Source organism: Dipodomys merriami, unplaced genomic scaffold, assembly GCF_024711535.1.
Source record: "Dipodomys merriami isolate MVZ:Mamm:240054 unplaced genomic scaffold, mDipMer1.0.p SCAF_22, whole genome shotgun sequence".
Taxonomy (NCBI): Eukaryota; Metazoa; Chordata; class Mammalia; order Rodentia; family Heteromyidae; genus Dipodomys; species Dipodomys merriami.
In genome coordinates, this window is record NW_027203604.1 from 14,344,171 (window position 1) to 14,357,078 (window position 12,908).

A 12,908-nucleotide genomic window follows, 5' to 3' on the forward strand; every position below is an offset into this window, starting at 1 on the left:
GGCAGAGCCACTTCCCCAGGGCCAAGATGGCTCGGGCATCTTTTCCTGAAGCTCTACAAGGAGGGCTTATCTAGAGTATCCATGGCAGTGACAGGTGGGGCTGGGGGCCCTTGACAGCAGGGAACACTCATTGTAGGCTTGGGACACTTAAACTGCTTTTGAACCAGTGGCTGTAATCCTAGCTATTCTGAGGATCACAGTTCAAAGCCAGCCCAGGGAGAACAATCTGAAAAACCACTGTCTCTAACCAGCAGCAGACTGGGCTGAGCCAGGAGCTGGTGGTTCACAGCTGCAATCCTAGCTACTCAGGAGGCTGAGGTTTGAGGATCACAGTTCATTTTTCAGCCGAGCCCCTCCCCCTAAAAAAAAAATCAGATGTGGAGCTATGGCTCAAGTGGTAGAGTGATAGTCTTGAGTAAAAAAGCTGAGAGACAACACCCAGGCCCTAAGTACCAGCCCCAGCACCAGCCAGAAACAAAACAAGCAAAAATTTATTCTTGGCGGGCTTTGGTGGCTCATGTCTGTAATCCTAGCTACTCAGGAGTCTGAGATCTGAGGATGAGGTTCAAAGCCAGCCTGGGCAGGAAAGTCTGTGAGACTCTTATCTCCAATAAACCACTAGAAAATTGGAAGTGGCACTGTGGCTCAAGCGGTAGAGCGCTCACCTTGAGCTGAAGAGCGCAGGGACAGTGCCCAAACCCAGAGTTCAAGCCCCATGACCAACAACAACAATAAAAACACCAAAAAAGCTGGACGTAGAGCTGCTTAAGTGGTAGAGCACCTGCTTTGAGCAAAAAAGCTAAAGCTTAGTGCTCAGGGGCCCTGAGTTCAAGCCCCAAAACCTGCACACAAAAACAAAATGAAAATGAAAAAATAAAGACAACTCCTTACACACATCTCCAGCAGTCCTCCTGGGAGCTGCAGTACCACCACTGTCCAGGAGGGGGCAACAGGACACAGCAGCTCCGTGTGTCCAGGTATGGCTGGCAGGTGAGAGGAACACATTTCTTTCTATTTTTAACTCCCTAGAACACTGCAGCAAGGGCCCTACGAAGTTCAAAGCCGTCACTGAGCCCCTGCCTGTTGGGGAGACTTACTCCCTGGCCATCTGTGTGAGGGGACACCTCACTGCCAGGTCTTGTCCCCTCCCCGCACCCACCCCACACCCATCCAGCCTAGACACTCAGCTTCTGCTCTGTATCTACCTTCACCCCTGGCTGGTCAGGGCAGCAGCCCTGTTAAACAGTCTCTACTGGTCATGTAAACCTATGACCAGGGGTGACAGAAAGCTTTCACAGGGGCTGCGGCAAAGGGGATAGATGGGTGGTTCTTTGGTTTCTGAACTGGGTTCCCATTCAAGGGTGGGGGGAGATCTCCTCTTCTCCCCTCCACAGCTACTACCAGTCTGGCCCCTCCCTGTGCTCCTCACCCAGACCCCAGGGGCTAGAGTTCTCAGGGGTTCCTGGTGGCAGAGCCAAGTGGCTGCCCTAGGCCATGGCACACACATAGGTGTGTCCCCATAGTGCTGTGCCCAGCTCCTCTAGGCAGGGGCTGCTTGACAGCACCGTGCATGCCCAGACCTCCATGCATTGCCTGGTGGTGGTGGGGGTATCTGGGGTAGGACTTGGAGGTTTCTCTCCCACCTTCCCATGGCCTGGCAGCTCAGTTCCTGGGCATGGCTGCTCCTACCACCTCTTTATCTCAGCTGCCTGCACCACAAGCCTTTGGCCTGCCACAATGCCCCTCCCCCCTTTGTCCTTTTGTCCTTTGCCCAAGGGGTGAGTCCCTCCCTGGCCAGAATAGGGTGTGGTGCAAGGCCCAGCCAAGGAGAGGTAGAAGAAGCCTGCCTTGGCAGCTACAGCACCTGAGAAAGGCCAGGATAAGGGGCCTGGTAAGAGGGGCCTGCTCCAGAAAAACAACTCTGGTGGGATACAAAAAAAAAAAAAAGAAGAAGAAGCAGCCAGGGGCTGGGAAGGTGGCTGAGTGGTAGAGTGCTTGCTTAGCATGCATGAAACCCTGGGTTCAATTCCTCAGAACCACATACACAGAAAAAGCTGGAAGTGGCGCTGTGGCTCAAGTGGCAGAGTGCTAGCCTTGAGCAAAAGAAGCTCAGGGACAGTGCCCAGGCCCTGAGTTCAAGCCCTAGGACTGGCAAAAAAAAAAAAAAAAACTCAAACCAAACAAAAACAAGAAGCCAGAGCCATAGGCTCATGCCTATAATCCTAGCTATTCAGGAGGCCAAGAAAGATCTAGAGTATTGCAGGCTGAGGCCAGCCTGGCTGGAAAAATCTGTAAGGCTGTCTGTTCAAAGGAAACTACAAAAAGCTGGTGGTAGAGCACCAGCCTCGCAAGTGCAAGGCCCTGAGTTCAAACCCTAGTATCAAAACAGGACTGGAGGTATGGCTCAAGTAGTAGAGCACCTACTCAGAGAGCAAAAGCTCAAACCAGAAAGGCCAGAGACCCCTCCAAAATACAGAGAAACTGCCATTAGTGCCAATTACAGCAAACCCAGGCAGACAAGGGAAGGACATCATGGAGCCCTGGCCTCACTCCAGGAAGGGGCAGCTGAGCCTTGACCCCCTCATCTCCTGCCATCAGCAAGGAAGACCACATGCCCCTCCTCCGGCCTGGGCTGGTGCCACTGGCCAGGGTGCCCAGGTGGGCTAGGGGCCTCGGACGCCCCTCTTCCCTAATCAAACTTGGTGGGGAACATGACTGGGCCCTGCAGCAGGACAGGTACCCATGGAAGCAGCTGATCACGGGTGCCAAGGCCAGCTCAGACCTTCTGCCCAGGAGCCACCTCTGCCCTCCAGCACTCTGCTTCATCAACCTTGTGAGCCCAGAGCTGTGAGATTTGATTTGTCTCCTGTAGAAGAGGCGGGAAACCTGCAGGATTATGACAGTCACTTGCTCAGTGGCTGTCATGTCGCTGGCAATAATAAAAATCCCTGCATTCTCACCCATTAAGATATTAATCTTAGCCAGGCACTGGTAGCTCACACCTGTAATCCTAGCTACGCAGGAGGCTGAGATCTGAGGATCACAGTTCAAAGCCAGTCCAGGCAGGAAAGTCCGTGAGACTCTTTATCTCCAATAAGCCACTAGAAAACCAGAAGTGGCGCTGTGACTCAAGTGGTGGAGCACTAGTCTTGAGCTGAAGAGCTGAGGGACAGTGCCCAGGCCCAGAGTTCAAGCCTCATGACCCAACAACAACAACAACAAAAGATATTCATCTTGATAGCAGATTTAATGCGAGCACTAGGTGCTGAGATCCCATTTCCAGGGTAGGAGACAGAAGGAAGCCCGTGGTGGACAGAAGCCTTGAGGGCCAGGCCTTCTCCAGGGCCCTGCACTCCGGCACCACTTCATGTGTCCCAACCAGAAGTGTCCACAATGTCTGTTTATATCCCGAACAGCACATACAATGGGCGTCAGATGTAATATGATATTACCACAGGCATCTAACTTAGAGGGGTTATAAAAGTACAAGTCAACACAATGAGCTTCTTTAAACTAATGACTTTTTTGTTTCTATAAAAATGATACATGCTAGTTATAAACTAGAGCCATAAAATGCAAGAGAGGAAGAGCCACAGACTATTCTGTACCAACAATTTGCTGAGCAGTGGCCAGCATCTCTCCCCATTTGTGTAGATCACCAGATAGATAATGCTTTGGGGACTGGGACTGGCACGCTGTGGATGGTTTAAATTTCCTGTCACCATCTTCTAAGTACTTTTTTTTTTGGGGGGGGGAGTCATTTGTTAGTAAGCTGCAGCACCAAGGATTACAAAAATAATACTGAAGCCAAGGAAGAGGTGACATTTTCCAAAAAGAAATGTATTCATTGCTGGGTACCAGTGGTTCACACCTGTAATCCTAACTACTCAGGAGGCTGAGATCTGAGGATCATGGTTCAAAGCTAGCCCGGGCAGGAAAGTCCATGAGACTCTTATCTCCAACTAACCACCAGAAAACCCGAAGTGGCGCTGTGGCTCAAGTGGTAGAGTGCTCACCTTGAGCTAAAGAGCTCAGGGACAGTGCCCAGGCCCAGAGTTCAAGCCCCACGACCGATGACAACAACAACAACAAAAGTACTCATTATGTGACTTATGAAGTGGCAACCACTGTAACACCTTAACAATAAAGTTGTATTTTAAAAAATATTAAGAGATAAAATTTGGTCCTGAGCCAAGAGTGGTGGTGCACAACTGTAACCTCAGCTCCTTGGGAAGCAAAGGCAGGATGATCAAGTCCAGCCTCAGCAGAGCTAACAATACCGTACCTGAAAACAAAACAGAAACAAAATGGGGTGGCAGGCTTGGAGTGTGGCTCAGGTGGCACAGCACTTGCTGAGCTGGCAAAGGGAGAGGCCCTTGGTTTGGTAAAACCAAAACTCAGTCCTTAGAAGTTGCATGTGACTGGGGGTGGTGGTGGAGGAGGAGTGTGAAGATGGACAATGAAGAAGCCACCAGCTGCCAGGAGCTCTGTCGTCTCGGAGGGAGTGGGGCCCGCCGCAGCGGACCTTAGGACCCTTAGATCCCAGGAACCCTCCTAGCCAAGCTTGGGGACCAGTGCTGTTCCCCACATCTGGGTGTGTACAGGACAGAACAGTGTCCCCAAGGCTGTAACCCTCCAACCATCAGTGTCCACAGATGGAGTCCGAGGGGGAGTGGCCAGTGGGGCTGCTGTGGGCTGCCTGGGGCAGCAGGCATGGGAAACAAGCTGTGGTGTGAGCTGCTCCTTGGTTTGGATGAAAACAGTGGAACTGCAACGCAGGGGCGCAGTGCCGCTGGCAGCTGGCAGCGGAGGGAGTGGGCTCCTGAGCTTCCTGGAGGACCATGTCCCCAAATCCCTTCAGATGCCCGGGTCCCATGCTCCTATCCAGCCGCCACAGCAGACCCAGGGCATCAAGGGTAGCCATCCTGATGTGACTTGCATGCACGATGACACATGTTCACTAGCATTCCTGGGACAGGGGCCTGGCTGGCCTCTGATTACTCATGCCCTTCTGGGAAGGGGACCACAGGCCCAGGTGTCAACCATGGCTACTCCTGGTATACCCCGGAGAACACAGGGATGCGCAGGCGCTGTGATGTATTATTTATTTATCCACAACTCAAGCTGGCCTCCTGCCTCAGCCTCCTCAGGGGTGGGGTTGTGGGCTTGGTTCTGCCTGTAACAGCTGTGCTCCAGTGCAGGGACGCGGATGGCCAGGTGGTGGCGCTGTGTCCCCTTTCTGGGACTGCTGAGACCCTCGGCGGCTATTTTGAAATGAGAAGAGCCCATGCACACACGACCTTCCCTACAAAAAACACTTGCAACATTTTATTTCAAAATAACTTCACACAACAGAACATTTGCCCACGGAGGGCGGATGTGGCCCCTGGCCACACCAGGCTAACCTGCAGGCCTTTGGCATCCAAGTCTGTCCCAGGGTCGCTGACTGAGCAGGCCCTGGGCCTCACTGCTCCCAGCCGTCCCCTGGTCCTTCAGGCCTGCCAGCTGAGGAGTCGAGTGCCTGCCGCGTGGTGCACCCTCAGCTGGGGAGACCATTTCCCCACTGCTCATCCCCCTGGGCAGGCAACACTGTCCCCTGAGTGGTGTGGGGGACACCTCAGTAAAGCTGTCCTGGTGGTGGCCATGTGCACTGGGAGCTCTTCAGGCTTATCTTGTGTTGCTTTGCAAAACTTCAGTGGATCTGATCTGTCAGCAGCCACGATCATGATGGTGGCTGTCACACTGGACATTCTGCCCCAGGTGTCTTCTACACAAGGCAAATGAGTAAGGAAAAGCTGTCCCCTTCCCTGCTGACCTGCCATTCAATTATTTCCACTTGCACCAAGGCCTTTTGTTTGGAGACTGTCTGGCTACTTAAGTCTTGAATTTATAATCTTCCTACAGCTACCTCCAGAGAGCTGGGGTTATAGCTGGGCGTGAACCACACCCAGCTCTTATGGCTGATTGGTTGACCGGAAACTAATGAGACCATTAATCAATAGCATGCCCAATCTGTGGATTGGGAAGCCACAGATCAAACACTGCCCCAGCCACATGGAGCAGTGAACCCAAGGAAACAGACCTAGCCACAGGAAGTACTTGAGGGGTTTATCAAAGCCTATCACCAAAAGGGCGTGGGCCTAAGGCACAGGGGACCTAGGAAGCTTCCCGGGTTGCAAGCACTCATAGGCTCCCTCCCTCCTGCCCATCAACCTCCTCTATCAGCCAATCAGGAGAGGAGAAGGGGGCCTATGGGCCTGCAGGGCCTGGGAAGGGGCAAGTCTGAGGGTACACAGGCCCATTCCTGGGATTAGTAGATCTGTGGCTTTGAACTCAGGCACACAGCAGCGATACTCCCCCCATATCCTGCCCTGGCATTAGGACAGCCCTCAGGCCACTGAAAACCACCCGGGCTAAGAACACTGCTCAGTACTGGTTGGTACCTAGAGATTACTACTTAACACAGTCATCATGTAGTACAGAAATGGGGGGTTGCTAAGACAGAGTGAAAAATGGAAAGACGATGAACAGCCTAATTCCAAATCTACCAACACACTAACAACTCAGGGTATGACATGTGAGTGATAGGAACCAAATATGCAGTCATTTTATAAATACACAGTGATACAGGTTAGAAAATGATCCTTTGCTTATGGATGCTTGGTGTTGGCCAGACACAACAAAATATTAAGCAGATACATCAAAACCCAAGTATCAGTTGGGCACCAGTGGCTCATACCTGTAATCATAGCTACTTAGGAGGATAAGATCTGAGGATCACGGTTCAAAGTCAGCCCAGGCAGGAAAGTCTGTAAGACTCTTATCTCCAATTAACCACCAGAAAACTAGAAGTGATGCTGTGGCTCAAGTGGTAGATCACTAGCCTTGAGCAAAAGAACTTAAGGATAGCACCCAGGCCCTCAGTTCAGGCCCCAGGACCAGCAAAAACAAAACAAAAAAACCCAAGTGTCATTTTTCCACTTCCTATTCCAGATTTAAGATGGGCCTGTGGGGGGGGGGGCAAGGAAAAGAGGAAAATGAGCCAGCTATGGTGGTACATGCCTGTAGTCCCAACTACTCAAGAGGCTGAGATGGGAGGGTCGCTGGCCAAAGCCAGCCCTGGGCAAAATTGCCAGACCCTACCTAAAAAAGAATTCAAGCAAAAAAGGGCTGTGGGGTAGTTCAAGAGGTGAAGTGCCGAATCCAAGTTCAAACCCCAGGAGTATAAAGGGGGCTGGCACAGAAGAGGGCACCTGCCAGGAGGAGGGTGGTAGGCTGGCGTGGAAGCGTGATGAGCACGTTGGGCCAGGCAGACAGGACACTGCGTTGTGGGGTGACCGCCACACTGACTGGGACACCCCTCTAGCGCTCCTGCCTCTGCCAGGAGCCCCAGGACCCTGCGACACACGTGATATAAAGAAGAGCCACTGGAGGAGAATGTGGGGATGACGGGACAGGGACTGAAGGGAGTCCCCAGAGAGATGCCTTGGTGGCTCCCTAGGGAGCATCAGGACCCCTGTCAGCCGCAGGCCACAGGACCACGTGCTCTGCTCTGGACGCCACGAACACCGATATAGTCAACTTCTCATGAAAATTAGCTCTTGGCCTCCGTCTTCCTGTCCTTCAAGTCTCCAAAGCCCAGCTTTTCCAGTGGCTCCTGAGCCATGAGTTGCCTGCAAGAGACATGGAAGCTGTCACCATGGAGGGCAGAGTAGAGCGAGGGGCTCCTGGTACCTGCACTATCCTGGAGAGAGGCAGGTTGGCTACCCCCTCTGGCTGTGCCCACCCAGCCACACTGGGGCCTCTCTGCAGCCCGCCCTCCCCAGCACACAAGCTGAAACTCAGGGCCTGGACACCACTGGGTGTCCACAGGGCTATACATGGAACCCAGGACCCAGGAGGGACCAAGGCTGGGAGAGAAGGGGACAAAGCAGGACACCTAGCACCCTAAATGTTGGGGCAGACACATGAGTCGTTCACAACCATACCTCTGGTCACCAGGCCTTTACAAAAGTGTTCATGAGGAGCAAGACACATAGCTTAGTAACTGTGAAAGCGCGCCTTCGTCATGCCCGCCAGGGCCACTCCTGGTTCCCTGATACACCCTAGGTGGCTGTCACCTTCTCCCCACCGGTGGTGCCCACCTCCCTCTGGCTTAGGCAAAACCATGGACATGAGAGCCCAGTGTGGTATGGGCCCTTACCTGGCCTGCTCACAAGTGCAGGGAGAAGAGGGCTGCTTACGGGGAAGAGGGCCTTAGAATGCCACCAGCCAATGGCGTTTCACATCAGCCTCTAGGATTTGGTTAAGCAATGGAAAATGATCTGCAAAGATGTCCACACCCACACCAGGAACCTGGGAGGCTCACACCTCCTATAATCCTACTGAGGAGGCTGACATCTGAGCATTGCAGTTCGAAGCCAGCTGGGGCAGGAAAGTCCATGAGACTCTCATCACCAATTAAGCAGCAGAAAGTCAGAAGTGGAGGTGTGGCTCAAATGGTAGAACCCCCAATTTCAAGCCCCAATACTGGCATAAAAGAATAAAACAAAACAAAAAAAACCTGCCTTAGCAGACAACTGTGCAGAGACTAAATTCCTCTATAAGATGATTATGGCCTCAAAAGAGAAAAATCAAAAGCAAGCTCTGACCACCATGAAGCACTTCTGGGTTACAGGCTTCTTCACAGTAAGGATTAGCATAGTTCTTTTGTTTTTTTTTTTTGGGTCTGGTCGTGGGGCCTGAACTCAGGTCTGGGCGCTGTCCCTCAGCTCTTCAGCTCAAGGCTAGTGCTCTACCATTTGAGCCACAGCGCCACTTCCGGCTTTTTTATGTGGTACTGAGGAATTGAACCCAGGGCCTCGAGCATGCAAGGCAAGTGCTCTACCACTGAGCCACCTTCCCAGCCCAGGATTAGCATAGTTCTTATTTTCAAGGAAAGCTCTCTGAATTCCAGTTCTTTCTTTCTTTCTTTCTTTCTTTCTTTCTTTCTTTCTTTCTTTCTTTCTTTCTTTTTTTTGCCAGTCCTGGGGCTTGAACTCAGGGTCTGGGCGCTGTCCTTGAGCTACTTTTGCTCAAGGCTAACATCTACCACTTGAGCCACAGTGCCACTTAGAATCGAATCCAGGGCTTCATGCATGCCAGGCAACCACTCTACCCTTAAGTCACATTCCCAGCCCTAAATCCCAGTTTTTCTTGTTTTATTTAACATGAACTCTGGGCAAGGCAGGTAGAACCATTAATCTTTCATCACTGCCATATTCCAATAGCTCCCAGAAGAACCAAACAACACAGTGTGTATTTTTATGGTCTGAGATTATGAAAGAAATCAAGCTATAGTCTCTACATCTCTCCACTCAGTCAGCAGTTTTCTGACTATGACTCTGAAACCTTATAATGACAGGTTAGTGCACCCAAGTTTGGAAAGCAGGTGCTTTGAGGAACACAATCATGTGTAACGGTACCTCTCAACAGAAAGGTCTCCAAGGCTGCTAAACAGCTTCTAGAACAAGTTCATAATGCCACTAGCAAACATCTACAGTTCTGAAAAATACAAACTAACCTCAAGCCCGAATAATGCATACCATAATGGCTTCTGCTTGGAGAGAAAAAAAAAAAGACTGGAAAAAAGCTGAAATCATAATTGTTAGCTTGTACTTGCCTTTCCATTCTGCACTCTAAGTATTCTTTTGATTCATTTCTGCACGCAGCATTTTCAAAATTATTGTTATAGAGACACTTCATGAATTTCTCTTTAAAGTGTTTACATTCACCTAGAATGGAAACAGAAGCTTGTTTTTAAGGTGAAAATGGGACCTGTAATCACAGCAGCTTAAGAATGACGCCACCGTTCCTCCTTTTTTCTGGTGCCAGTACTGCCAGGCTTGAACTCAGGGCCTAGTCAATGTCCCTTAGTTTTATTGCTCAAAGTCAGTGCTCTACTACTTGAGCCACAGCTCCACTTCCAGCTTTCTGATGGTTAACTGGAGATGAACCTCACAGACTTTCCTGTCCAGGCTGGCTTTTAACTATTGCAGTTCAAATTTCAACCTGAATAGTTAAGACTTCAGGCAAAAGCCACCATGCCTGATTCCTGGAGGCTTGAACTCAGGGCTTGGGAGCTGTTAAGTGCTGTTAGTACTGTTAGTACTCTACCACTTAAGCTAAAGTTCCATTTCTGGCTTTTTTTTGTGGTTAATTGGAGATAAGAACATCACAGATTTTCCTGCCTGGGCTTTGAATGGAGATACTCAGATCTTAGCCTCCTGAGGAGGTAGGATTACAGGTGTGAGCCACTGCCCTTCCCTGTCCCTTTCCTGCCATTCTTACTTGGAGGGTCAGTTTAAGGAAGGTGGTGAGAATCTCACAGGAAACGCACCTCAAGCTCCAGACCCACTGAGCCCCCACCCTCCTAGATCCCTCCAGAGAGCCTGCATGCAGGCCCCGCCCCTCCAGCACTGGACACGCCCCCAAGCGTTAGCCCCGCCCCTCGCGCGCCAAGGCTTCTGACCCCTTGTCGGAGCCTCCGCGCAGGCCCCGCCCCTCACGCCCAGCGCTACTCTCCCGACACCTGTTCTGTGAACCGCAGAAAGCAACCCTGTCCTCACCGAAGTGATCCAGCGGGAAGCTGCCCTTGTCTGGGGGCCGCGGCTGGAAACTCTTGGTCCCGAAATTCATGGCGGTCGACATGACTGCGATGCTCGAAAAGCAAGCTCCAAGAGCGACGGACGCAGGGCGGCCGGCCGAATGCCGAGTAGGCCCTGGGGAGTGCCGAGCACGTCGAGCGGCACGCCCGCTTCCGCCGCGCAGGCCCCGCCCCCGCTGAAAGTTTCTGGGCGCGGTGAATTCGGTGGCTCGCTGGCCCTGAGACGAAGCCCCGCCTTCTCTGCCTGACTTGGGAAGTGGAGGCCGGAGGATTGAGAACTGGAGGCCGGCCTGGGCTACAATCGCACGTTCATTGCATTCTCCCATGGTTAGTAGACGCCTGAGCTGCAGGCCTGGACTCGTGGCCCAGTGGTAGAGTGCCTGCCTGGCAAGTTCAAGGCACTGAGTTCAAACCTCAGGACCACCAAAGGAGAGGTAGAATCCCTCCTGGGAGCCTGTCCTAGGCCTCTCTCCCAGTTTCTGGGGTCTGGTCCCTCCTTGGCTGGTAGAATCTAAGACACCACCTCAGTCTCCATTTGCCATGTGGACTTCTGTCTGAGTGTTTATTTTATAAAGACTCTGCCATGTTAGGACACACCTAATGATCCACTCATTGAAACAAACCACCACTGAAACCTGGCTTTTGGGTGGTCAATTGGAAATGGGTCTCATGGACTCATGATCCTCAGATCTCAGCCTCCTGAGTAGCTAGGATAACAGGTGTGAGCCACTGCTACCTGGCTTTTTGTTATTGTTTTTAGATTAGTTTGCACTATTGTATCCCAGGCTGGCCTGGAGCTCTCAGTCCTCCTGCCCCAGCCTCCTAAATGCTGAGATTTTAAGTGTGTCCCACCACACCTGGCTCACTGGATTTCAAAGACTTACATTCTTAGGTATTGGATTATTTTTGAGGGGAGAGGGGGTATCCTACTGTAAGGTCCCTGGCATTTACATGGCTGTTGTATGGCCACAGCAGAGGATGGGCTTGAAGACAGTGGTAGATCATCTTCCTATCTCTGTGCCATTGGACACTAACTTTCAGCTGGGAGATGAAGGAGACAGATTCCTTAGATGTCCCGGAGGAGTCAAAGGCCTTAAGATTCTGCTGTGAATCCCACTCCTTCCTGATCCATCTACAGGAGTCGATCTCCCGTGCCAGAGTCTGCCCCTCTTCAAGCCTGACAGAGTGCTCCTCCTCTAGAAGCTTCCAGCACTCCCTTTGCTAGACCTGCAGTGTACACTACTGGACTCCTGGGCCCAAGGCTGGACTGGGCTCTGTGTGCCCAAAGCTACTAGCAAATATTTGGGGACCGCCCAGCAGAGGGGACCCCACCCCTGAGGCCCATAGGAAGGGCTCAATGGAAAGTCCATTAGCCAGTTTCTGGTGTGTGTGTGTGTGTGTGTGTGTGTGTGTGTGTGTGTGTGTGTGTGTGTGTGTGTGTGTGTGTGTGTATTGTATATGGTCTGGGGCTCTGGGCCCACTTGTACCTACTCCTTCTGCACAAATGACCTTGCAGACAGAAGCAGAGGCCACAGGCTGGTTATTCATTAATGTGTTCAGGGCCATGAACAGTAGAATCTTTTATTGCCCAGCCAAAGAACCCTTTCAACTTGATCACATTGCTCAGCTGTTCGAGGACAGCCTTGTCCCCTGAGGTTATTGCCTCTGTCTTTGTCTCACAGCTCCAAGAGACCCAGGAGGCAGCAGAGGACAATCACTGGGAGCTAGCAGTCATTTTTAATTGCCCATTACTTGACAAATGATTATTGCTCTACATCAGCTATACAGCTGTGTGTCTATTTGTGTGTGTGGTGTGTGTGTGACAGTAATGGGGCTTGAACTCAGGGCCTGGGCACTGTCCTTTAGCTTTTTCACTCAAAGCTGGTACTCTACTCACTTCTGGCTTTTGGAGGTTAATTGGAGGTAAAAGTCTCATGGACTTTCCTGCCCAGGTTGAAACTGGAACCTCGATCCTCAGATTTCAGGCTCCTGAATAGCTAGGATTACAGATGTGAGCCACCAGCACCCAGCTTGGAGTGGGGATTATTATTATTTTTTTTTTTTTGCAATTCACAGATACAAGAAGTGGGAAGGGGCCAGGCGCTGGTGGCTCATGCCTGTAATCCTAGCTACTCAGGAGCCTGAGAGTTGAGGATCTTGGTTCAAAACCAGCCGGGCAGGAAAGTCCGAGAGACTGTTATCTCCAATAAATCACCAGAAAACCAGAAGTGGGGCTGTGGCTCAAGTGGTAGAGCGCTAGCCT

At 51.5% G+C, this 12,908-nt stretch overlaps 1 protein-coding gene across 1 annotated transcript; it reads right to left on the reverse strand.

The window, feature by feature from the left end:
• Positions 1 to 5,301: 5,301 nt before the first annotated feature.
• Positions 5,302 to 12,137, reverse strand: Cox19 (cytochrome c oxidase assembly factor COX19). Its single transcript, XM_070033389.1, has 3 exons — positions 10,608 to 12,137; positions 9,662 to 9,773; positions 5,302 to 7,673 (listed from the first exon to the last, which is right to left on the reverse strand). Exons 1-3 carry the CDS (start codon positions 10,969 to 10,971, stop codon positions 7,595 to 7,597), a joined length of 555 nt encoding a protein of 184 aa, XP_069889490.1. The 5' UTR covers positions 10,972 to 12,137; the 3' UTR covers positions 5,302 to 7,594.
• Positions 12,138 to 12,908: the final 771 nt, after the last annotated feature.

Bases quoted from the DNA above. Each gene is read 5' to 3' on its own strand.
- Cox19 (XM_070033389.1), bottom strand. From the start codon at position 10,971: ATGGGAGAATGCAATGAACGTGCGATTGTAGCCCAGGCCGGCCTCCAG. The intron at 9,774-10,607 runs GTGAGGACAGGG...TTTCCATTCTAG, and splicing joins CTTCCCGCTGGATCACTTCG to GTGAATGTAAACACTTTAAA. The intron at 7,674-9,661 runs GCAAGTACAAGC...TGTCTCTTGCAG, and splicing joins TTAGAGTGCAGAATGGAAAG to GCAACTCATGGCTCAGGAGC.